The sequence below is a fragment of the Balaenoptera acutorostrata genome, chromosome 14 (genome assembly GCF_949987535.1).
Source record: "Balaenoptera acutorostrata chromosome 14, mBalAcu1.1, whole genome shotgun sequence".
Lineage (NCBI taxonomy): Eukaryota > Metazoa > Chordata > Mammalia > Artiodactyla > Balaenopteridae > Balaenoptera > Balaenoptera acutorostrata.
The window spans coordinates 15673337-15699941 of NC_080077.1; the positions used below are offsets into that span (position 1 = coordinate 15673337).

The 26605-nt window shown below is 40.8% G+C and overlaps 1 protein-coding gene across 5 annotated transcripts in view; it reads right to left on the reverse strand.

Annotated features, from left to right (window-relative positions):
- Positions 1-26605, reverse strand: part of PLEKHG1 (pleckstrin homology and RhoGEF domain containing G1) — a 223337-nt gene that overhangs the window by 34610 nt on the left and 162122 nt on the right. For all 5 annotated transcript variants that reach the window (XM_057527985.1, XM_057527986.1, XM_057527987.1 and 2 more), the window contains 2 exons: positions 11418-11487; positions 3342-3388 (listed from right to left, as the gene is read on the reverse strand). In XM_057527985.1, the coding sequence (XP_057383968.1) occupies positions 3342-3388; positions 11418-11487 (117 nt within the window). The remainder of the gene's footprint in view (positions 1-3341; positions 3389-11417; positions 11488-26605) is intronic.

A 26605-nucleotide genomic window follows, 5' to 3' on the forward strand; every position in this document is an offset into this window, starting at 1 on the left:
TCTGAACAGATCCTTCTTTCCACCGCCAAGTGTCTCTCCTCATTCTAAATTCAGCTTTTGAAACAGTTGGATAACCTTGGTCCTTAAGGAGCGTGCCTTACAGAGCATATTAGAAAAGTAGGTCGGAATTCTTCCTCCACCTCAGCTCCCCTAGAGGCAATAAGTACGGCCCCCAAACATCCTAGAGGGATGGTTGAAACAATGCTCATATCTTATACATAAAGCAAGCTGGTGGGCTTGTATAGTTGCGCATACACACGTAAATTAAAATCTTATGGTCTCATAACTTAGAAGGAAGCAGGTGGAAGTAATTTCAGCCCCTTTCTCCCCAAGTCAGTAATATGTTTTCAGAATTAATTTAGAAAAACAGAGCCAAACAACAAAATAAAACTCCTTGGAAGGAAGTGACATGGATGGAGGTCTCCTAATTAAGCGATCAGAATCCCTTTTGTGGCTGATTGCTTGGAGAAGTATCTGTTCAAATGGTTTTATTTTTCCCTTAAGATTTCAAAACTATTCTTCATCATGTAACCTAGGGACTTTTCTAAGGTTCTTTAGAGTCAGAATCTGCTGCCCACTGGCCTTCTAACCATCGGAAGTTTTGAGTTCTTGCCCAAGGATAAGACCTGTAAGAAATCCTGAGCGCACTGAACTCCGGATTCAGGCCACTGGGAGACATCCGAGGACAATGACCTGAGCGGGTCTGTGCTCCTCCCTGGGGACAAGAGGGAGGGCTTGTGCCTCTTCCCAGCAAAGTCACTGGGCCGTGACTGGTATGAAGAAAGACATCTGTCAAGGTGTGCAGGAGACATTTAATATCACCAGCCTGGATCCGAAGGGGAAAGACGCATTGTCAGATGGGCTGAAACACCTGGCGCTCATGGCTTGTGAAGACGGGGGTGGGAAATCTCGGGCCTCAGAGGGCAAACTGATGGGAGGCAAGGGGACAGGAAGAAATCTTTTTCTATGAATATGAAAACCACACAATCGGGCAAGAACCGGATGTGCCTGATTCACTGAGAGGGCCTGGGGAGCAGTTCCCTGCTAACACGATTCTTTCCTTCTTCAAAAGTCAGACCCAAGATAAAAAACACTTCCTCCTGGAAACTGTCCTGATTTCTCCTCGCTGGGATTTATTCCTCCTTTATCTCATGCATCTTTAGCTTCTATTACATATGACTGAGTTGGTTCTACATTGACTTGTATTCATAGATTTGATCTTTCCTAACGGCTGTTCTACTATTGCATTTGGTTCAGTTCTGACTCTCAAAACAATATAAACTGCTAGAAGGCAAGGGATATTCGTTCCTATTTCCTGCCAGTGTACACCAAGCTTGGACTTGTGCCCCATGAAGGACAGGCTCTCAGAAATGTCCTGCACGAATGACTGTGCCTATCCCCTGACCCTGAAGCAGTCTAGTTTATAAAAGCTGCCTTCATTTTGTGCCCTCTGTTCTTATTACTAAGTCAGAAAATTCTTCTTAACATAAACTTCCAAAATTGCAAATTCAGAAGATATTTCTTCAAATGACATGTTTATAATGAAATTTACACAGACATAATCCTCCAAACAAGCCCCTCTAGCATCTTAGATCCTGATAATTGGGTCCAGAATTTTGTTGATTCTTCAGAGTTGGAATGTTTTTTCCTTTCCCACAGGAGGAAGTTTTGTGGAGAAGTTGAGGGCTGAGTCTTTGATTTCTCTGCCTTAGGGTATGGTGCAACGCTGGCTTTTAGCATAAGGACCATAGCTTTAGTCGGGGCATCCTACAATTTCCTGATATCTTCAGGAGAGAGGTGGAAACAACACTGCTTAAGTGAAACTGTGTAAACTGTGGGTGGGTCTACAGATAAGGATATGGATAAATGTACTAATCTGCATGTGGGGTGTTGTTTTGTTTTGTTTTTAGGGAAACCTGAGAAAAGCATGCTTGATCCCCAACCAAATAAATCACCATAGCATGATATCCTGACCAATATTTAGAGGGGGAGATGAAAATCCTCCAGTGGAAAGTATTTTGCCATCAGTAAGCCTGAGCCTCTGGCTTCATGTCTTTTAATCCACACTGGCTTTCCAGGGCCACCCCCAAGCAGGAATGACCCACTTGTTCTTCCTGAACACAGTGACACAAGGGGCTCAGTCTACTGGCTTCTCTTCTAGGTGGACCCCACCACCCACTTTATCCTTAGGGACACGTCTCTACCAAGACTGGCTACAGAGTAGACAAAATCCCCCGAGCTCTCTTCCCAGTTCACCCCTAACATAACAACTCAAGTCCTGCTAGTCACGTGGGCAAAGAGACAGTAGAAAGGTATATGGGGTGAGGGGAATCACAAAGCTTCAGAAACTTTACAAGGATGTAGTAGCATGAGGTTTGAGGCTGGACCAACTTTGGTTCAAATCCTAGCCAGATTTGGTCACTTATCAGCTAGGTGACCCTTGTAAAATCAATAAACCTGTTGGAGGCTCAGTGATTTCATCCACGCAGTGGGGATGGGGCAGGGACGATGATGAGCTAGCACTTGCTGAGGACCTGTCAGGGGCCAGGCACTGTACTGTTAGTGTCTTCTCTGTTTTCTGCTTTTCTTTAACCCCTCAATATCTCTAGATTCCTGGGAAAACTACATTCAACCACATTTTGTATCTACAGGATTGAGCGCAGTACTTAGAAATCAATAAGTGCTCAATAAATGTCTTTTGCAGAAAAAAGAATTTCCTACAGTGTGAGCTGTGGTCTTAGGCCTGACTCCCTTACTGAAATGGTCGCTATATTGGCCAGAGGCTGCTCCCTAAATGGCCCTCTTGCCGACACCCCCAGTGTGAGCAAAACTGAAGCAATGATCCAGGTGGGATGATGAGTTCTCTTTTCTCACATAAGCTTACCATGTTCTTTCCTTTCTCTGAACTCCATAAAACTTATGTAGTTCCTAAAATTTATATGGCAAAAATATAACATATTTTATCCCCAGCTAGATTATATAAACTCATTAGCAGTGCATCCCATATTCTTTAAAACATGGCGCATATACAAAAGGGTTAATAGATAAGACTTCTAGCTCAACACAATTGGTTTACTTAGTTTTCCACTGAGGGAAACCTAACAATCTTTTTGGTCTCCTTTAAGGTCTTTCACAATTTTTCCCTGTGCTGGCTCTGCTAGGGAGTCCCTAAGCCTGAATGGATCAATATCTGGGTACCCCTGTGGTCCGTTCTCAGCATGTTTGCAGTTTTCCCACAGTACTCAGCGCAGCGCCAGGCACATAACGCCTACCGACCACATACACTGCACGGACTGACTTAAAACAATATGCAGATATTCCTGCACATTCACAAGGCGTACCTCGGATAGTTAGTGCAATACTGGGTGTAAATGTGGAACTCTTCACTCTGCAAGGAAACAAAAGAAATTTTATGGGCAAAAAAAGCCGAGACAACAACAATCAATTACAAAGAAAAGATATATCATTCATACCTTTAAATTTGTTCCTGTAACCACACTGGCCTGTCTCCTGAGCCCCTGTGGCAATCATCCATGCCTTTTTATCTACCTTGGGTTATACCTAGAATCCACGTGCACTTGAACTCATCTGAGTCAATTAAACACTTATTGAGCGTCTGCTGTGTTAGCTGAATCTGAAGGCAAATAGGAAGAGGAAGACAGTAGGGTTTCTGCCCCCAGATGCTCGTAGTCCTCTGGGGGATTTGCAGTGTGACAGAGAAATATAGGTAGAAAATTTAAATATCATGTGGTCAGAACATGTTGGAGGCATATGCAGGGCACAAGAAAGTCGTTGCACACTTTCAAGCCCTGTGTGTGCAGTTCTCTCCGCCCACTGTCTTTCCCACCTTTTTCATCAGATAGCTACTAGGCACCACTTGACACTGAACTGAGGCTTTATTTCCTCTAAGGGGACTTCCTGAGTCCTTGGGCCAAGCCCACTGCTCCTACTTGGGACCTCACAACACCCAATACCAGTCCATCTCGCAGCATTTGCCGAACGATAATGACATTTTCTGCATGTCTGTCTGTCTCCCACTCTATGCTGTGAGTTCCTGCAACAGGGGGCCCTACTGTGTTCATGTGGCACATAATGTCTGTTGAACTACTGAATCCCCATCTCTCCTATGAAGCTGAAAACTTTTTGAGAGCAGGATCCAAGTCTACTCACCTGTATGCATCCAGCATGGCAGCAATGCCTCAAATGCTTAAATATTTGGCTAACTAATGGGGGCTTCTTGCCTTTTGCTATGATCATATTCCAGGTTCCCTCATCAGCAAATTCTAGACATAATATCATTTCACTTATACAAAAAAAAAAAAAAAAAAAGGTCATGAAGAACCTAGGGGCAGGACGGGAATCAAGACGCAGACCAACTAGAGAATGGACTTGAGGACACGGGGAGGGGGAAGGGTGAGCTGGGACAAAGTGAGAGAGTGGCATGGACATACAGACACTACCAAATGTAAAATAGATAGCTAGTGGGAAGCAGCCGCATAGCACAGGGAGATCAGCTCAGTACTTTGTGTCCACCTAGAGGGGTGGGATAGGGAGGGTGGGAGGGAGAACAAGAGGGAGGAGATATGGGGATATGTGTATATGTATAGCTGATTCACTTTGTTATAAAGCAGAAACTAACACACCATTGTAAAGCAATTATGCTCCAATAAAGATGTTTAAAAAAAAACGTATATATCTTTAATAGGAGGACTTTTAAAAAAGAAGCATCACTGCAATGCTATTATCATATTTTTATAATTCCATGGGAAGGACTGGGAGGCTGGGATTAGCTGATGCAAACTATTACATCATATACGATAGACAAACAAAAAGGTCCTGCTGTAGAGCACAGGGAACTAAATATTCAATATCCTGTGATAAACCATAATGGAAAAGAATATGAAAAGAACAGATATATGTGTAACTGAGTCACTTTGCTGTACAGCAGAAATTAAACACAACATTGTAAATCAACTATACTTCAATAAAATGTAAAATAAATAAAGAAGTAATTCCATACTATCATGAGGGTTTGTCATCAGTATTCCTATTTCCTCCTTTCTTTTTTTAAAATTATAGTTTGCTGTTTGCTTTGGAATCCAAATAACACCCACACACAGCAACTTGATATTGTTGATATCTCTTAAGTCCCTTCTAATCTATAAATTCCCCCTCTTATTTTCCCCTTGCAATTAAGTTGAAGAAAAACCAGATGGTTTGTCCTGCAGAGTCTCCCACAGTCTCAGTTTTGCTGATCACATCCCTATGGCTTCCTTTACTGTGTTCCCCTGTCCTCCACACTCTTTGTGGTTTAGGAGAGGTTTGATCAGATTTAGGTTTCATAATTTGGCCCGAGTACATCATAGGTTAGACTACACTTAAATCAGGAGGCATATGATGTCTGGTTCTCTCTTTCTGTGATGTTAATAACCATTGGTGGGCTTCCCTGATGGTGCAGTGGTTAAGAGTCCACCTGCCAATGCAGGGGGCACGGGTTCGAGCCCTTGTCCGTGAGGATCCCACACGTTGCAGAGCAACTAAGCCTGGGCGCCACAACTACTGAGCCTGTGCTTTAGAGCCCGCGAGCCACAACTACTGAGCCCACATGCCACAACTACTGAGCCCACGCACCTACAGCCCATACTCTGCAATGAGAAGCCACCACAATGAGAGGCCCGCATGCCACAACGAAGAGGAGCCCCCGCTCACTGCAACCAGAGAAAGCCTGAGCGCAACAACGAAGACCCAATGCAGCCAAAAATAAATAAATAAAATAAATTTATTAAAAAAAATAACCAGGGCTTCCCTGGTGGCGCAGTGGTTGAGAATCTGCCTGCTAATGCAGGGGACACAGGTTCGAGCCCTGGTCTGGGAAGATCCCACATGCCACGGAGCAGCTGGGCCCGTGAGCCACAACTACTGAGCCTGCGCGTCTGGAGCCTGTGCCCCGCAACGGGAGGGGCTGCGATAGTGAAAGGCCCGCGCACCGCGATGAAGAGCGGTCCCCGCACCGCGATGAAGAGTGGCCCCCACTTGCCGTAACTAGAGAAAGCCCTCGCACGAACCGAAGACCCAACACAGCCAAAAATAAATAAATAAATAAATAAAGTAGCTATAAAAAAAAAAAAAAAAAAAAATAACCATTGGTAATTATTGCCTAGATCTGTTAATTCATGAGGGGTTACAACACAGTGATATTTCTATTCTACTATTCTGTCTTCATTTATTAGCCAAAATCTTTCCAAAAAAGGAACTGCCTTAGACTGGTTACCCTGCAGTTTGTGGTTTGTATGGGAAAGGCAGGATAAATGCTTGATTCTTTTCCTTGATTTTCAAAATAATGCATCGGTTCTCTAACATCCTGCAAAGGGCTTGGGGTTTTTTTTTTATATATATATCACTGTGATTTCATGAATATAAACATATTTCATGATTTTCAATTGTTTTCAGTTAGTTATCTTTACTGATGCTCAAATGATCCCATCTTTGCCCAGTAGGAGCCTCTTCTTGAGTATTCGTGACCTACAGCCTCCAGTAGCTTCCTTGTTTTCTGATGTGACAAGATGTTCCAGACCATCTTGTATATTTACTTCCCTACACTCATTCTTCGCAGAGCCCTGATTCCTTTAGGTAGGAAGTAGTACGTGGAAACCACAATCTGAGTTTTAGGGATGCTCTTGCTACTAGGTTAATTATTATTCCTAGGTCTTTTCAGTGGACAAAGCTAGGAATATGGTGTTTTTTTAAAGCTAAAATACACGCTTAGTTCATACTAATTCTTGTAATTCAGATTCAGGACTACAGTGTTTTTAATTAGCCTCATTCTTACTCTGTATTTTCTTTCTCTTGCCAATTCCAGTTCTCAGTGACACAAATGTAAATATTCATTTGCTTTATCCCACAATATACACAATAATTCCAGAATAACAATACTAACACCATTATATATGATATCATTACTGAAAACAGTTAAGGATGTATTTGTTGTATTTTGTCCATAGCATATTTTTCAATTGATTGGAATTTCCTCTGTGTGGTCATGCCACAAACTGGATATGCAATTAGACTCATTGTTTCATTTTGCTTTCAATTTTTAAAAAAATTTTTAAAATTTATTTTATTTTTATTTTAATTTTATTTTTTTAACATCTTTATTGGAGTATAATTGCTTTACAATGGTGTGTTAGTTTCTGCTTTAAAACAAAGTGAATCAGCTATACATATACATATCTCCCCATATCTCTTCCCTCTTGCAACTCCCTCCCTCCCACCCTCCCTATCCCACCCCTCTAGGTGGTCACAAAGTACCGAGCTGATCTCCCTGTGCTTTGAAGACCGTTTTAAACTTTAACTTTGGTTTATAACTATGTAAAATAGATATATGGTTTCAAAGTCAACTCTCCAAGGAAATGTACATTTAAAGAAGTCTGGCTTCTAATCTTTCCCATTCTAGACTATTCCCTCCCTTCCCCATCAGGAACCAACTTTTAATCTTACAGTTTATCCTTTTTAATTTTTTTTTAAACATACACATTTAAATATAAGTATAACCTCCCCTATTTCTGAATAAATAAAAACAAGCTATGCCAGTGATTCTCAAACTTGAGTATTAGAATTACCTCGAGGGCTTATTAAAACACAGATTACTGGGTTGCACTCCCAGAGTTTCTGCTTTAGTAGGTTTGGGTGGGGCCCGAGAATTTGCTTTCTAACAAGCTCCTGTATGATGCTGTATACTCACTATACTTTTGGAATAGATTTCTGGAAGTAGGATTGCTAGAATAAAGGGTGAATTCAGATGTAATTTGGCTAGATATAGCCAAATTCTCCTCCACAGGGTCTATTTTGTTTTCCCACAATTACAGGAGTGTCTGTTTCCCCATGGCCTTGCCAACCTAGTATGCTGCCAAAATTTTAAGCATAGTATTTTTAAAAAAATCTAAATTAATTGCCAAATTCAAGAAGTTAGAAGATAAAAATATCTTGATTTCTGGCTTCTCTTGAAAAAGTATTAGATCCACTGGCCCTGGGCCTACAGTTTCAGGTAACATTTCTGTCCCTGAGACATAAGTACCTCGATGGCTCTGGCCTCCACCTGGGCCCATTATGTTCACCTGTTTAGCTCCTGAAGGCACTGGAGTGTCCCGCCCGGCTCCAGCGATAAGAAGGGCAAAGTGATTTGCCCAAGGTCTTCTAGGAAATTAACACCAAGCTAGAGCCTTTCCCTGCGTTTGCTCACACCCTTTCAGTTTCTTGCTTCTTTCCTGCCTCCTGCCGCACTCAGCCTGGGATTGAACAATTAGCAGGCCGATTTCCTCAAATTTAAGGACTTTTAGGATCATATGGAATACCAAACTTAAACACGACGGCCTCAATGAAAACGTATTTAAACTACATCATCTATGTGACCTACACACACCTACCCTAATAAAGCCTCAAGGCTTCTGCACAACTGAATTTCTGTGCATTTTGTGACATCATGGCTCTATTCCTATCTTAGACAGTTTTGATTTAAATCAGTGACATATTCTTAATATAGAAGCAAATGCATATTGGATCTTAGATTTATAAGCTCTGTGGACAATTCAAATAATGGCTTTACACAAAAGTCAATAACTCCTAGTTATTTAATTCCCTAAACACCTATTTCTTATGATATATGCACACAAGTCCTTTTCAGAAGTATTTAGGGAGAAAGAAGGCAATGATACAAAAAAAATTACACAAAAATAGATATTTTCTTCTATTTTCTTCTGGTTATTCAACTCTTTCAAGTTGCAATTAGAGATGATGTCAAAATGAGACATTTAATTATGAAAGAACCGAAACACGATAGGCATGGCTGGCCAATTGAACACACAGGGGATCTGAATGTTTATTGAATGAATAACCAGAGTATAGAAATCTGTATGATTTTAGGGTTTCTTCTGCTATAAGGTCAATTTCTCCCCACCCCACCTCTCTCCTTTTCACACACACACACACTCACTGATTCCTGAGTACTATTCACAGGCCACTATGAGAAAGGCTTACTATGTAAATAGCATAGGGGTAAGGTGACACTGACTTGAATGCACTCCAATTACACCAATGTCTGATACCAGCACTTTCTTGAGGATAATTTCAGTAAGCGGTGGCGGTGCCTGGCACTGGAGAGAGAAAGGTTCCAGTGGGGAGGGGGCCGTGCATCAGGGGAGAGGAGGAGGTTAAGGGGAGGTCGGGTCTCTGAAGACAAACTTCGTCTCCCTCCTAAATTCCGCCCAGGGCCAGCCTGGCTGACAGTCAAGGTGAGGGATGGAAATGAGAGTGGAGGTGAAGGCAGGAAACCAAGGAAACCTGTTCCAGGTGTTTCCAGAGTCCGAAGAGCGGAGAAACGCTCAGCTGGGAGAGAGCTGGGTCTGCCTGGCAAGGACTTTTCCCGTCCCTCTCGAGAATGGCTTCAATAGCAACAGCGCCTGTTGTTCTTCTATGGGCAGCAGCAGGTAAGAAGTACTGTATTCTCCTCTGCCTGTCGCCTCTCCATACCACAAAAGCAAGGTCAAAGATGATTCTCTGTGGAAGCCCCAGTGACTCTGATAAAAGCAGAGGGCAGCCGCCAGCTTTACCTCTTTCATTAACGGCCTCTCGATTAAAGCAATTTTCCATTCCTCCCCAGAGGCTAGCCGCTGGCTGTGTGTCGGAAGTGTAACATCTTCCAAATTTCAGGGCGCTGAGTAAGAAGCAGGCTGTGCCAGACCCCACACTCCCTCACGATTCCCGGCTCACACACGAGAGCGTGGAGCGCTATAATCAGTCTTCTAATTAAACTTGGCAACATCACAACGAGAAATCAGATTTGGGAGCTGGCAACCTGGCACACAAACAAACTTTTATGTGAATAATTAGGCCAGAGCTAAGCGTACGCTGGACCAGCTTTAATCAACGTGTGATTACAGTTAGCAGTAAAAGCCCCAATGTTTCCAAAAGCTTCTATGTTGTTTATGTGCTGTGGTGATTGTAACACAGCTTCTTTGATATACTCAGCATATCTTTTTACCCATTTCTTCCTCTTTCGTTTTCCTTCTCTTTTCCAAATTCCTACCCTGCAGGAGAATTCACTATAACACAGGCCGCTTGTGAAAAGAATTGTGTGTGCAAGTGTGTGGGCATGAACACTTGCACCCACCAAGTCAGGAGTGTTTTATATACAAGGCCATCAACTGCCTTTAAGGAACCACACTTGAGTAGAACCTAGAGTGTTATGTTTGGATTCAAAACCATTGGATCATCAGAAATGACCCCGTGGAACAACCCCGCGGAGCCCAGCCAGGCTGGGAGGACATCTTCAAGTTCACCCCGGACTCCAGGATTCTGAATGAGGTGCTAACTCTGGGCTGACCCCAAAGCACTGTCATGAACTTTGCTTCAACCTTTGTACATTTGAAACCACAACTGCAAAAATCCTAAGAAGTTTTACCTCAAAAACAATTTCTGCTAGAGGTTTTCTAAACAAAAGCTGTTGAATTTTTAAGAGAAACGTAAGATTCTATATACAGTAGATAGCGTGTCGAGAAAGTAATGTTGTCAAGCAGGGGTCCCCAATCCCTGGGCTGCAGGGCAGTACCAGTCTGTGGCCTGTTAGGAACCCGGCCACACAGCAGGAGGTGAGTGGCGGGAGAGCGAGTGAAGCTTCATCTGCCACTCCCCATCGCTCCCCGTCGCTCCCCATCACTCGCATTACCGCCTGAAACATCCCCCCTCCAAACCCCCCGGAAAAACTGTCTTCCATGAAACGGGTTCCTGGTGCCAAAAAGGTTGGGGACCGCTGTTGTAAAGGCTTCCCTTGTAAGTTTCAGAATTCCCTCTCTTATCTGGGTACAGAATATAAACTGTCATTTAAGCTTTAAAATTCAAATCCTTTCCTTGTGTTTTTCTAAACCATCAGTGCAACTTAAGAAAAACGTAGGAAAATTAGAGTGCAATTTTAAGATGCAGGAGATTAATTCTGCTCTCTTTATCCCCCTAATGACTAGGCTAATGCCATATATATATAAATACTATTTATATTCTAACAGATTTTTGTAACTGGTCTAGTGGTATTGTATATGTATTTATTTTTCTAACATTTCTCTAATCTGGACACTCCTCTTCCCAAGATTAAAGTTTTTCCTAGGAAAGATATGTAACATCATTTAGCTACTATACAAGTTCTAGGACAACTACTAAGTTATTAGCATTTCCTAACTTACTGGGAACTGTGGGGTTTTTTTGTTTTTTTGTTTTCCTAGCTAGTGGGGAGAAAAAAAACCCTCAGAGTGAGAGAGATTAGTGGTGAACCTCAGCCAATATGGAACACAACGATCATTTTAACCTTAAAATGAAAACAATGTGTGCTCTGTCTCTGTCTTGGTTGGCTCAGAGAGACGAACCCTGCTTACCTTGGACACAAAGCATTCTGCTATGGCCACAGGATCATTTTCACAGTTTTCCAAGTCTTGCAGAAGTTCACTAATAAAAAAATAAAAGCCAGAATGTATTAGGTTGTGGTCTGAGAGTTGAGGACATTTTAAATAACTTAGAAGTTTAAACATTTATATGGCATTTACAAGGAATCATGTTTAATTGGATAACTGAGGACCTCTTGTCATTAAATCCAAGGCTTAGATAAGGGACTTGCCCAACGTCATGGTGGAGCAGGGGTGTAAACACAGGTCTGACCTGTAACTCTCCCACCCAGAGATAAGCCCTACCTAACGGTTTCAGTCTTCTAGAAGTTTGTCCACATCTGTATGCATGCTCACACATACTCACTCATTCATCCAATAGCTTTCCAGGTATCAGATACTGTGCAAAGCACTAAGAACACACACACCAGTGAGCCAAGTGAGATATGGTTCCTGGTCTCTTGGAGCTTGGAATCCACTGGAAGAGTCAGATCATCAGTGAAAAATCACACTGACAAATATAAAACTATACATGGAGATACTGCTCTAAAGGAAAGATATGCCAGAGGAGGAAATCTCTTTCTTCAGATGAAAATCTATATTATTTTTAATGATTCATTATTTTAAGTAACTAACTGCATAATATTTCATCGTGTGGACGTAGCATCGTTAATTTAACTGATCTCCCATGGCTGGATACAATTCTATAAATGGGATTGCTGGGTCATCAGGCATTCTCAGTTTAAATGTTAACACATTTCCAAATTGCATTCCATATAACTTGGATTGATATGTACTCTGATATGTTAAGTGTTTATTTTAATTAGTTGTGTATTACATATTTAATAAAAGGTTAAACAGTTCTACAAGAATTATGATAAAAATAGTTCTACAGGGCTTCCCTGGTGGCACAGTGGTTGAGAGTCTGCCTGCCAATGCAGGGGACACGGGTTTGAGCCCTGGTCTGGGAAGATCCCACATGCCGCGGAGCAACTGGGCCCGTAAGCCACAATTACTGAGCCTGCGCATCTGGAGCCTGTTCTCCGCAACAAGAGAGGCTGCGATAGTGAGAGGCCTGCGCACCATGATGAAGAGTGGCCCCCGCTTGCCACAACTAGAGAAAGCCCTCGCACAGAAACGAAGACCCAACACAGCCATAAATAAATAAATAAACAAATACTTAAAAAAAAAAAGTTCTACATTTTCTTGCTTTTTGTTTCCCATTCTCGACTACCACTCCCAAGAAACACTTTCAACTCCTAGCTGTTTCTGCTGTATGTACCCCTGTTTCCAAACATACTGGTAATGCATTTTCATTTTTTTTCAGTTTTAGATATTTACTCCGTAATTTCCCCAGCTTCCTTTCCTCCCATCTTCTCAACAAGCTCTGTTATGAAATTTAATTAGATTAAAAGTCAGAGCTTACACTTTATCATTTTTAAAAAATATTTATTTTATTTATTTGGTTGCACTGGGTCTTGGTTGCAGCAGGCGTGCTCCTTAGTTGAGGCCAGTGGGCTCCTTGGTTGTGGCATGTGAACTCCTGGTTGCGGCATACATGGGGGATCTAGCTCCCTGACCAGGGATCGAACCTGGGCCCCCTGCACTGGGAGAGCAGAGTCTTAACCACTGCACAACCAGGGAAGTCCACAGAGTTTACACTTTAAAGGCTATGTAAATATTATTCTCAGCTGAGCCTTGGAGTGTACCATAACTACATTTCCTTTCTTGTACAACCATGTTTTCCCTGGAATTGAAATGCTTTTGTTTTTTGTTTTTTTGCTTTGTTTTCAAAATACACTCCACTAATTTACCTTCCAACTTTGCACCAGAAGTATAACGCTTGTCTCACCGAGTTCAAACATCAGATCATCTATGGGCTGTGTTCTTTCTTGGTGACCTCCCTCCTAGAGCTGTCTGTCCTTCCACTCCCACCTGGACAGGTGCTCTCCAGGCCTGCTGGGTCCTCTCTGCAACACGACCCTGATGGTGCCCTTCCCTAGCTCTCATGTTGGATGCCTTGTTTCTCAGATACCATTTAAGCCATTTTGTCTCCTTTGGGAGATTCTACTACTCCAGTAGGGGTGACAGGCAGTACATTTTCTGAGACTCTTTCTGTTTCAAAATGTTCTCCCTTCACACTTGGTTGATAATATTGATGGATATAGGATTCTTGGTTGGAAGTTATTTTCCTTCAGTTTTCAGGGAGCTATATGCTGCCTTATGGATTCTAATGATGCTATTGAGAAGTCCAATATCATTCTGATCTGCGATCCAGGTTCCATGTGACCTGTTTTTCAATTATGGAGGTTTTTGGCATTTTCTGTTTGTTAATATGGTTCTGAAATGCTGTGATGGTTGGTTTTGAGGTGGGTTTTTTTCATACACAGAGCCAATTTGAATACCTGGGAAATGTTCTTGAGTGTCAGTTCTCAAAATGACCCCTGGGTTCTTGAGATCCCTTTAGGAAGTCCGTAAGGTCAATATTTTTATAAAAATACTTTGACACTGTTAGATTTTTTACTTTCATTCTCTTGTGAGAGTACACTGGCCTTTCCAGAGGCCACGTGACCTGTGATATCACAAATGGAAAGTAGAAGCAGATATGAGAATCCAGCTGTCTTCTAGTAAGTCAAACAGTAAAGAGATTTGTAAAAACGTAAAACAATTCCAACACACACAAAAATGTTAGTGGGAAGAGTAGTAAAGTTTTCTAGAAATTTGTGGATTTATTATTATTATTGAATACATTGATATCTCTTTTTTTTAAAAAATAAATTTATTTATTTATTTTTTGGCTGTGTTGGGTCTTCGCTGCTGCCCACGGGCTTTCTCTAGTTGTCGCGAGCAGGGGCTACTCTTTGTTGAGGTGTGCGGGCTTCTCTTGTTGCAGAGCACAGGCTCTAGGCACATGGGTTTCAGTAGTTGTGGCACACGGGCTCAGTAATTGTGGCTCGTGGGCTCTAGAGCACAGGCTCAGTAGTTGTGGCACACGGGCTTAGTTGCTCCGTGGCATGTGGGATCTTCCCGGACCAGGGCTTGAACCCATGTCCCCTGCATTGGCAGGCGGATTCTCAACCACTGAGCCACCAGGGAAATCCCCACTGATATCTTAATAGTTTCTCAGTTTTAATTTCTGCCATGGTAAATGAAACATCATAAATCATAAACAAAAAAGCTTTTTGGGCACTTAGTAATTTTTAAGCATGTACAGATCCTGGGATCAAAAAGCTAGGGAAACTCTGTTCTTGAATTATGGCTTTAATACTCCCTCCCCTCCATTAGATTAGATACTTTAATCTTTCTCATTCTTCCTCTGCTGTTTTCCATCTTCTTGTTCATCGTTCTGTTTTCTGAGAGACTTCATCTTTATTTTCTATCCCTTCTACTGAATTTTTTCATTTCTACTATCTGACTTTTAATTTCAAAGTGTGGGTGTGTGTGTTTACATGCTCTTTGGATGCTTCTTATGTTTCTATTCTTATTTTATGGGTGTGAAAAATCTTCTCTTATTTCCAGGCAGATGGTGATGTTGATGATGATGATTTTGGACTTATCTTTCCTGCTCTGTGCTTTTTGCTCAACTACCTTTCCTCTGATCATTTGGGCTTCTGTTGTTCTTGTTAGAGGTTCTCCTCAAATACCTGAGAATCTTCATTTATCCTGTCCTGTTTGAAGGTGAGACACCACAATGCCAACCATAAACTCTGCACAGAAGTGGAGCTTTGCGTAGGGTGCTCCTTACTCAGGGCAGTGGTTCTCAAACTTTTTGGGGTCAAGACCTGTTTACCTCTTAAAAATTCTTTATGTGGATTATATCAACACTTATTAGAAATTAAGACTGCTGTATAATTTTAAAAAGATCAATTCATTTAATTATAAATTATAAATTTAGTACATGTTAATACAAATAACTTTTTGTGAAAAATAGATTTTATAAAACAAAACAAAATTTAATGAGAAGAGCAGCACTGTTTTACATTTTTGCAAATCTCTAATATCTACCTTAATAGAACACAGATGGATGCTCATATCTGCTCTGCGTTCAACAGCCTCACACAAATATGTCATTGGAAAAGGGAGGAGTATTTTAATAGCCTTTTAGGTGAGTATGTATATCTTTCTTTGATAAGACACTGAAACTCAACAAATGGTAGTTTCTTAGAGGTTTGTTGGAGTCTGAAACCATTATATACTATATCCTGTTACATTAAAATCCATTGATGCATCTATCTTGTACTTTGAAAGGAACTTTACCAATGCATGATTTCAGAATAGTCCCAATTTCAAACATCCTTTCCTAATATTCCTATAAAAACATACCATCTGTAAGATTATTTTTGTTTTGTTTAAATATAGTTCTGATATTTGTATCAATATCTTTTATAGAAAGATGGGTGTGATTAAATTAAAGGCAGTTGAAATCTAATCATTAGGATCTAAATACTGGATGAAGTAAGAGAAAAGATCAAAGAAAAAGAACAGCCAAGGAAGCAACATATCTGGACCAGTGTTTTCCATTACTGGAGGATGGAGTGCCCTGGATACAGGTTTTGTATCCAGGTCTTTCAATATCAATCCTCTTTCTGAGCACAGAAGAATTTTGAGCAGAATCCATCATGTTACTTCTCAAGGCTTAACAGAAATACTCCTAGACAATATTTAACTCCCTGTGTTCTCAATGTTACACTCATCAAGCTACCCTTTGAGCTTTAATTTCATCTCCAGATTGAATCTCCTGGTAGGAGGAAGTGTCTCAGGGGACCCACCCAGGCTCTAGTATGGCTCACCTATAAATGAATGGCCTTCATTGCTCAACAACCAGAGCTGGGAAGGAGCTCAGATACCTTCCAGTCCTACCCCTTAATTTTAAGGTGAGAAAACCATGACTCATAAAAGGGAGGTGGCTTACCTTAGGTCACACAGCTAATAATTAATGGCATAGCTGGGGTTAGTATCAGGGCTCTTGAATCCCAGTCCCACACTCTATGATAAACACATCTATTGAAAGATTTGTTTCCTGATCGACTCAAGAAAGCTGACGGCTAGACTCTGCATCACAGTGTCTTCAACCTCGTACTGCCTACCTGGAAGGCCTTGTGTGAATCACTTGGCCCACTTTCCTTTACAGCCCTTTTCTAAAATAATGGAACCAGCGAGGACGAAGTAGTCTTTCAAGCTCTGTCATCAGAGCAATCATCCTGATACAGTTGGCCAACCACCCTGTTTGTTCTCCATTCAACATGGTAATTACTGAAAGCCTTGTGTGTCAGGCACTACTATAGGCACTGAGGTGATGGGGTAAAGAACATGGACAAAGGCTCTGTCCTGTGGTGCTTATGTTCCGATCAGGAGTGATAAGTGTTAATAACTGAAGAAATAAACAACACAATATCAAACAAAAGACAACAAATGTTGGCAAGGATGTGAGGAATGGGAACTCTTGTACACTGTTGATAGGAATGCAAAATGGTGCAGCCACTATGGAAAGCAGTATGGAGGGTCTCCAAAAAATTAAAAGTAGAACTACCATATGATCCAGCAATCCAACTTTGGGGTATTTATCTACAAAAATTGAAATCAAAATCTTGAAGAGATATCAGCACTACCATGTTCATTGAAGAAGTATTCACAATAGCTAAAATGTGGATATAACCTAAATGTCTGTGAATGGATAAAGATGAATAAATAAAGAAAATGTGGTATATATATATACAATGAAATATTATTTAGCCTTAAAAAAGAAGAAATTCTGTGACAACATGGAAAAACCTTGACATTATGCTAAGTGAAATAAACCAGTCACAGAAGGACAAATCGTACATGATTCCACTTATGTGAGAAATCTAAAATAGTCACACTCATAGAATCAGACAGTAGAATGGTGGTTAGCAGGGGTTGGGGGTAAGAGTAAATGAAGGAGTTGCTAATTAACAGGCATAAAGTTTCAGCTAAACAGGTTGAACCTGCTGTACCACATTGTAGCTAAGTTAACAATAACGTATTGAACACTTAAAAATTTAAGAGGGTAGATCTCATGTTAAGCGCTCTTACTATAATAACATAAAATTAAAAAAAAAGAAACTAAATGAGATTTCATTCTTTTACCAATAGAAACTTACACACCATAGTACAATATTGCTTAATAAGAATGTTTATGTGAAAAAACAGTAAAGTATTGGTTTTACTGAAAAACAAGACAAACCCAACAGAATATGATATTGTACTATGTTATGAAGGAAATAAAGAGGACAATGTGGTAGAGAGCAACTGAGGCTGGGTGGTGGTGGAGGAGCATTGGGGCAGTCATGGAATGTTCTCTGAGGAGGTGATATCTGAGTTTGGGGAAGGTTGGAAGAGAAAGTCATTTAAGAAATTGATAGTGAGTCTAAGGACAGAATGAACATGGTGTGTTCTTATGTGAGGTGTAGAAAGGAAGCCACTGGCTGGTGTTTGGTGAACAACGGGGAGTGTGGGAGATACGGAAGACGACTAAACATAAAATAATACATCATGTACTATGGGAACTCAGATGGGGCCATGAAATGTGGGAGATAAGGGACTCCATAAAGACCAGAAACAGACTGTCATTCTAGAGTTACAGCCTAGCGGGGTGGGGACTAGGTTTCTCATTGCATCAGTGTAACTAATGAACAACTTTACAAGTACAGTAGCAGGAAGGAGTGACTCATAGATTGTGTTTTGTACTCAAAGCTAAAATTAGAGTCATTCTACCTTCAGGTTTGGGGTATTTTCCCTTTTCCCAGAGCAACTGTTCCAAATATTTCCTCCTTTTTGAGTAGGATTATGAAAAAGAAAATAAGATTTCTTACTTGAGTTCAAGTCCCTTGTTTGGATGGGCAGTTACAGGAAACACAGTTCTCTTTTACAGAACATATTCCAGGTAAGAATTTCTCTGACCACTGATGTGGACTTGAAGTCAGGAATTGTAATACGACCTTGAAGATTCTATTGCCTTACACTGAACAAGATTCAGGAACAGGGCCTCTCCCCTTCCAGTGTGCAATAGACTCTAAGCACCACTTCCTTTTCCCACCCACCCAACTAGGTCAGCTGGCATTTTAACTTGTTTGCATCCACAGAGGCACACGTGCATGAGGGAATAGAAAATGGGGTGAGGTTAATAGTACGAAATGCTCCATTAATTTCACTGATACATTAGCACTGGTCTTGAAAAGTCAACAAGAAGAAAGCCTGCAGGTAAAAATATATTTCTACCATTGTGCAGTAGTTGAAGACATTTTGGTGGTGTGAAAAGGCATTAAAAGAAAAGATAACTTCCTCCACCTTTCCCTGCCTTATTGTTGTATGTATCCCATGATTTGCTTTTTAAATTACATTTCAAAGGAGAAAAAAAGCATGGCCCAAATAATTTTTTTGTCTTAAGACATAAGTTACTTGCTCTGTGATGCTTTTACTAGCCCCTCAGACAAAATTAATTGCTTGTTCCTCAGCGTTCGCAAAGCATTTTATTCATTCCTTGATTATATGACTTGTTGCCTCTGCTACACAATGATGTCATTCATCTTTATACTACTAGACTTAGCCCAGTGTTTTACACACAGTAGTGACTCAACATAGGTATACTGAATAAAGAGAAAGGGTTGAAGGAAAAAGGAAAATTTTACTCTCATCTTTTGAGGAAGGAAGAGAGCTTACGATTTTAACTTGCTAAAAAATAATTTAAAAATAGAATTCCAGTATGGAGGAATGGTCTCTGCTTCCTCACTCTTCATCATTAAAGAAAGATTCAAATTACAGTTTGGATAACTCTTCTGTATTCCAAGAGAGGGATGCTGTGTAAAAACAATTGACATCTCTTCTTTCATATGCAGTTAAAAAAAACCCAAGTTTTGGGAGTTTAGGAGCAAGTTAAAATGGGGAAAATGGTTTCTTGGACTAAGCTTATTTCCTGACCGTTTGGGAATTTCTTCCAGACACCAAACCAGAGTCTTGAATTTCCAGGCTGTTAAAGGGATTATGAGAGAAAGATTTGGCTATAAAAAAGAAAGCAAAAATGAAATCTCAACTGTATTCCAAAACAGTTCATTTTGGAAGATTTTGTGAAATAACAATTTGAATCTAGTAATACACCAAAACCGAACAAAGACAGTACAAGGGGGACTTCCCTGGTGGTGCAGTGGTTAAGAATCTGCCTGCCAATGTAGGGGACATGGGTTCAAGCCCTGGTACAGGAAGTTCCCACATGCCACGGAACAACTAAGCCCGTGCGCCACAACTACTGAGATTGCGCTCTAGAGCCCGCGAGCCACAACTACTGAGCCCACGTGCCACAACTACTGAAGCCCGTGTGCCTAGAGCCCGTGCTTTGCAACAAGAGAAGCCACTGCAATGAGAAGCCCGTGCACTGCAACAAAGAGTAGCCCCCACTCTCCACAACTAGAGAAAGCTCGCGCACAGCAACGAAGACCCAACGCAGCCAAAAATAAATAAATAAATAAATTTAATTTAAAAAAAAGGTAACAAAAAAAAGTAACTTTAAAAAAAAGACAGTACAAGGAAAGAAATCATACACTACTGTCATTTATGAACATACATGAAAAAGTTCTTAAAAAAATACAAATCAAACTCATTATGCATAAGTACATGAAACATCATGGCCAGGTAGGGTTTATTCTAGTAGTGTATATATGATCCAAATCAGAAGGCCCATTAATATAATTTGCCACATTAAGAATAGGAGAAAAATCATATGCTAATTTTCTTACAGGATGATTATGTATTCAATAAAATTCAATTTTCATTCACACTAAAATCTTAGCAAAATAGAAACAAGTGTCTATCTAAGTCTTGGAACAAACATCATACTTAATGGTAAACAGTTAAAGCATTCCTGCTAATGTCAGAAAAAAGATAAGAATGCCAACATCTAATCAACTTTGTATGGAAAGACGTACCCAAAGCAGTAAGACAAGAAAAAAACATAAGGGGTAGAAGAACTGTAAAGGAAGACAAAAAATTCTCCTCATTTTCAGACACTACTGTCTACATAGAAAATCCAAAAGGATCTATAAAACATTATTAGAACTGATGGGACAGTTTAGAGAGTTAGTTGGATATAGTATCAACATATAAAAATTAAAAGCATTCCTACATGACAATAATGACTAATTTAAAAATAGAAGAATTATTCTAGTCAAAAATAACATCAAAAAGAATAAATTTTTAAAAGTCACATGTATGAATGTGATGGAGGAACTATAAAACATTATTATAGGGCATTTTAGAAAAGCTTGATTGATGAGATATTTTTACAGATAGAATGACAATATTGCGAAGATGTCAATTCTACCAAAATTAATCTAAAAATTAAATCAAATACCAATAAAAGTCCCAACAGAGTATTTCATGGAACTTGACAAATAAATGCAAAAAAAAAAAAATCACTTGGCAGTGCAAAGAGTTAAGAAATGCTAAGCCATTGTTGAAGAAGAGCAGTGTGGATTTAATTATTAAGACAATGTGGTATGGAGTAAGGACGGACAAAGAGACCAACAAAACAAAACACAGAGCCCAGAAACAGGACCATACATACACATAAACCTCACCTAGGAGGAATGTGGAACTACAAATCGGCACAAAAAGGATGTACTTTTCAGCCTATGGTGATGGGACCATCAGCTAGCCATATGAAAATAAGGATTTGGATTTCCTACCACAAACCATACTTCCATCAATTTTAGTTAGATTAAGGACATAAGTGAAAAGCAAAATTTTAAGACTTTCAGGAAAAATATAGAGTATGTTTATGAACTGAGAGTAGGAGGTAATTTTTTAAACAAACACAAAATCCACATACTATAAATATTATATTTACTTAGAGTAGTCAAACTTATGAATTTTACAACTTCTTTTCAAAGAAACCATAATTAAAGTTAAAAGACAAGTCTCATACTAAGGGAGGATTACAACTCACATAATCCACAACGATCTCCAGGAAGAATTCATCAAGAACTCCTACACAACCCTAAGAAAAAGAAACATCCTGGGACTTCCCTGGTGGCGCAGTGATTAAGACTCCTCACTCCCAATGCAGGGGGCCTGGGTTCTATCCCTGGTCAGGGAACTAGATCCCACATGCATGCCGCAACTAAGGGTTCGCATGCCACAACTAAGGAGCCCACCTGCCGCAACTAAGTGCAACCAAATAAATAAATAAATAGGTACAGGTATTTAAAAAAAAAAAATAGAAAAGAAAAAGAAACATCCTGACAGAAAAATGATCAATGGGTATAAACCAGAAATTCACAGAAGAAATCAAAGTGGCCAAAAAACAAGAAAAGAGGCTTAGTCTTAACTGCAATTGGCAAAATGCAAGGTAATGTATCCCCCAATGGAATATTATATCACAGTTAAAATAAGCAAAGTAGAGCTATAACTCTCAAAAGCAACGTTGAGAGAAAAAAACTTCTAAAAGGTTGACACGATTTATGCCATGTTTGAAATAAGTTAAAGCATGCTATGTATTTTATTTTTTTTAATTTTTATTTATTTATTTATTTATTTTTGGCTGCACTGGGTCTTCATTGCTGTGTGCGGGCTTTCTCTAGTTGCGGCGAGCGGGGGCTACTCTTCCTTGCGGTGCACGGGCTTCTCATTGCGGTGGCTACTCTTGTTGTGGAGCATGGGCTGTAGGCACGTGGGCTTCAGTAGTTGTGGCTCACGGGCTCAGTAGTTGTGGCTCACGGGCTCTAGAGCGCAGGCTCAGTAGTTGTGGTGCATGGGCTTAGTTGCTCCGCGGCATGTGGGATGTTCCCAGACCAGGGATCAAACCCGTGTCCCCTGCATTGGCAGGTGGATTCTTAACCACTGCGCCATCAGGGAAGCCCTGTATTTTAAATAAATACTTACATACATAGTCATGGCAACAAAGATCATACTTGGGAATGAAACACCAAGTCTTGGATAGCAGTTATAGTTATAGTGGTATTTTGAGCCAGATTGTACTGGCTTTTCTGAGCCAATTCTGTACATCTCTTCCTAATTCCATGTTCAGTGATGTCTTCTTAGTAGCTTGAATCTGCAGTGATGGGTGTGTTTACACCAGAGAAACTGGCAAACACTATAAATCCCAGATTCTCCCTCCCCTGTCCTCACCCTGGAGAACTGGTACACGAGCACATCACTGTGCCATTCTCCACAGAGCGGGATGCAACTGGGAGGGGTATATCAGGGGACTCAGCATTATTTGTAACGCCTTTATGCTTTCAAGAATTTCTAAAGCAGAGACTTCCCTGGTGGCGCAGTGGTTAAGAATCCGCCTGCCAATGCAGGGGATATGGGTTCGATCCCTGGTCCGGGAAGATCCCACATGATGCGCAGCAACTAAGGCCGTGCACCACAACTACTGAGCCTGTGCTCTAGAGCCCGTGAGCCACAACTACTGAGCCCACGTGCCACAACTACTGAAGCCTGCGCGCTGCGCCTACAGCCCATGTTCCGCAACAAGTGAAGCCGCTGCAAAGAGAAGCCCGCACACCACAAGGAAGAGTAGCCCCTGCTCACCGCAGCTAGAGAAAGCCCATGCACAGCAACGAAGACCCAAAGCAGCCATAAATAAATAAATTAAAAAAAAAAAGAATTTCTAAAGCAAATACGGCACAAGGGAAGGCCTTGCTAGACTGAGGGTGCTCCATGGGTGTTTATCATAGTACTCTATGCGTTCCTGTATTTTGGGAATATTTCCTAAAAAACAAAATCTAATCAGCTGAATTTTCCAGGCCAAAATAAACCCATTTTCTTTCTGCCCTCTTTAATTTTAGAGTTTTAAATCTTGCTTAGTTGGGCACAATAGTATTATATTATGTTGAAAAACCTGGACCTGAACTAATAACAGAAACTTTAAAATTATTTCAAGCCTTAACCACAGATTTGCCAGATAGCTGTATCTTTGAAATCAACTGATGTAAGGTATAGAATAGAGGATTCATAAGAGGCGTTAACATAAAAAGTCACATCAATACTCTTATTTAGTCAAATATAATAGCAAAGACATTTGAGCTCTAAATTTAGAGTCCAGATTTAAGAGAAAGGAAATAAAAGTGAATAGGGACAAAACAGTACAGACAATTCAACTGTAAAAGTTAAACAGGAAGATGTTCTTGAAAATAATTAAAAATAGTAAGAATACCAGTTGAGATTTGACAAAACCAGGTGTGTTCAAAATAGGCTAGGTTGGATTTCTAGCTCTATGTCCTTGAGCAAAGGACTTTCTACACTGATTCCTGTGTCTAATCAATGTGTATACATTTTTGCATCTTATCTACCTCAGAGATGTTAAGAGGATTAAATGAGACAATGCACGTGCAGGAGATATAAAAATGTGATCTACAAAAGGGATAGGCATGAACACGGTCACATGAATTGTGCCACTACACTGATGCCACACATATCATCATCCTGACTCAGGTTTATTCTAGTCACATCTGACTTCCTCATTCAGAGAACACCAAAGAGAAAAGAGAACAGAGAAAGAACCAACTCAGGCACATAAAGATCTTCTCAGTCTTCCAGGTTTTGCAGCCAAGGTCCCTTTTGGTTGACATCGGGGGCTACCTCAGTCTTATCTTCCTTTAAATTAGGAAACACATGAAGATGTAAACACCGGGGAGTAGAAACCCTTTCCTGGACTATGCCATAAACCAAGACCTGAAAAGCAGGGCTCTACTCTGACAGGAGGGCATGCCACTTGATGCCTGGGGTTTGCAGTCAGAGAAGCCCAGACTTGCATAAAGTGATAATGCACATAAAGCTCCATCGCCTCGGGCAAGAAGCAAGCCCTAGATAAGCAGTCATTACAGTCAACTGACAGCCAAACCACCAGAAGGCTTATGCCAGGGCCTCCCAGCATCTAGGCCATGTTTCTCTTCCTGGGTTACTGTGCCATTGGTGGGATCTGGGTGGAGAAGCCTCTCAGGGGCTCCTGGATTTTTAACCTCAGCGACTGCTAAATGGAAGCCTGCTCTAATACCAGCATGTTACTAATGGACACACAGACTCTAAATTCCCCAAATTCAATTTTTTTGTTTTTTGGCTGCACCACCTGGCTTGTGGGATCTTAGTTCCCCAACCAGGGATCAAACCCGGGCCCTTGGCAGTGAGGGTGCGAAGTCCTAACCACTGGACCGCCAGGGAATTCCCCCTATTTCAATTTTTTAATGCCCTTTCTCTATTTTCTTATTATTGTGTTTATTTTATCTAGACAGTGTTTCTCAACCATGGCTGCACATTACAAACATCTGAGGACCTTTTACAAAATCCTGATGCCGTGGTCCCACCCTAGACCTAGAAGTTCTAATCAGAACTTCTAGGAGTAGGAGTCATCATATTAAAAACAAAAAACAAACCCCCCCGCACCCCCCCCCCCCCACACACAATCCTTCCCAGATGATTCCAGTGTGCAGCCTGGGTTGAGAACCACTATCTTGGAACATGCAAATTGGTTTTCAAAGTCTACTGAGTCAAATGAAAAGAGATGTTGCAACACTGGCCTTTTTCATATCCCAGGCTTTCAAAATTAAGGGACGAGTTGATGTAATTCAAACATGTCTCCCAGAGGCCAGGCTTGGGCTAGGTGTTAGGGATCCACATGGATGTTAGGGATGGCAAAGGAGATGTGGATCCTACCCTCAAGGAGCTCACATACACCAGCTTCAGTGAGCAAAGAGGGGGAGGATTTATAATTTGCGCTAAGGTTGAGTCACCCAATGATAGGGCACTGTAGGACTTTATAAGGGGATTTTACTATAATAAAATCAATGTCATCATCACTGGTTAATATTGTGCTCTTTACTCTGTGCTGGCATTGAGTGAGGCACATGAAGTACTTCAGCTCACTGAAGCTTCACAATAACCATGTGAGGTAGATATTCCTATTGTTTGCATTTGTTCCTTCATTCCACAAAAGTTTGGAGGGTCCCACAAGCCAGACTCTGCTTAAGGCACTTGGGTAGCAGCAAAACTGGCAGATCTCTGCCCTCAGGGAGTGTTCTGTGAGTGGGGGCGGGGAGGAAGGAAACAACAGACATAAACGTCAATCACAGAGTATGGTAGACATTGCTAAATGCCTGGAGAAAAAGAAAAAGTGAGCAGGTAAGGTGTGTGCTTGGGTGCCGGGTTCACATCATTGAGAAAGGAAGTTTTGAGCAAAGACTTGAAATGAGGGAGTTAGGTACATTCTACAGATCTTTCCCCAGTACATTCTACAGATCTTTCTCCAATTATGATGGGGTTATGTCCCAATAAACCCACTGTAAGTTGAAAATGTCATAACTTGGAAATGCATTAAAATACACTTAACCTACCAAACACAAAAGCTGAGCTTTGCCTACCTTAAATGTGTTCAGAACACTTACATTAACCTACAGTTGGGCAAAATCATTGAACACAAAGCCCCTTTTATACTAAAGTGCTGAATATCTCATGCAATTTATTGAATACTGTATTGAAAGTAAAAAACAAAATGGTTGTAAGTGTATTGGTTGTTTACCCTCGTGACGGCATGCGTGACTGGGAGCTGCGGCTCACTGCCCGGGAAAAAATCAAAATTCAACATTTGAAGTACAGTTTCTACTGAACACGTCTTGCTTTCACACCATCGTACAGTCAAATCATGAGGTGAACCATCGTAAGTCGGGGACCATCTGTATTCTGTTTAAAATTCCCCAAAGAATACACACATGGCTCAGTTGGCATGCAAACCCAGAGATGTTGGAAACCAGTCTATGCTCTTTACCTGCCTACTACCTGGTCTTCCAAGAAGTACCACAATACATTATAAGAACTGATTTGCCTGCCCCATCCCCTTCGGCTCCCTGTCTGCCTTGTTTACTACGATACTTTTCTAAGCCCACTTCCTGCTACACAGCAGGTACTCAATACATGTTTGAATTAAATTAAGCATTGTAAATTTTAACTATTAATTAATCTGAATTAATATCTGTTATGATTAAAGTATTTATTGTGTGTTTACTCCCTCCTGCCCACTCCCTAGGCAGAAGAAAATTTTTAGAAAGTCCAGCGGAGGTGGGGTTGCTGGAGACCAAGCCAGCACATATTTTTGGATGCCCCGTTCACGTTCTACTGTGGAAGAAAGATGCCTCTGCTCTGTCAGGGTGAATAGGTCTCTTCTCTGAGCCAGG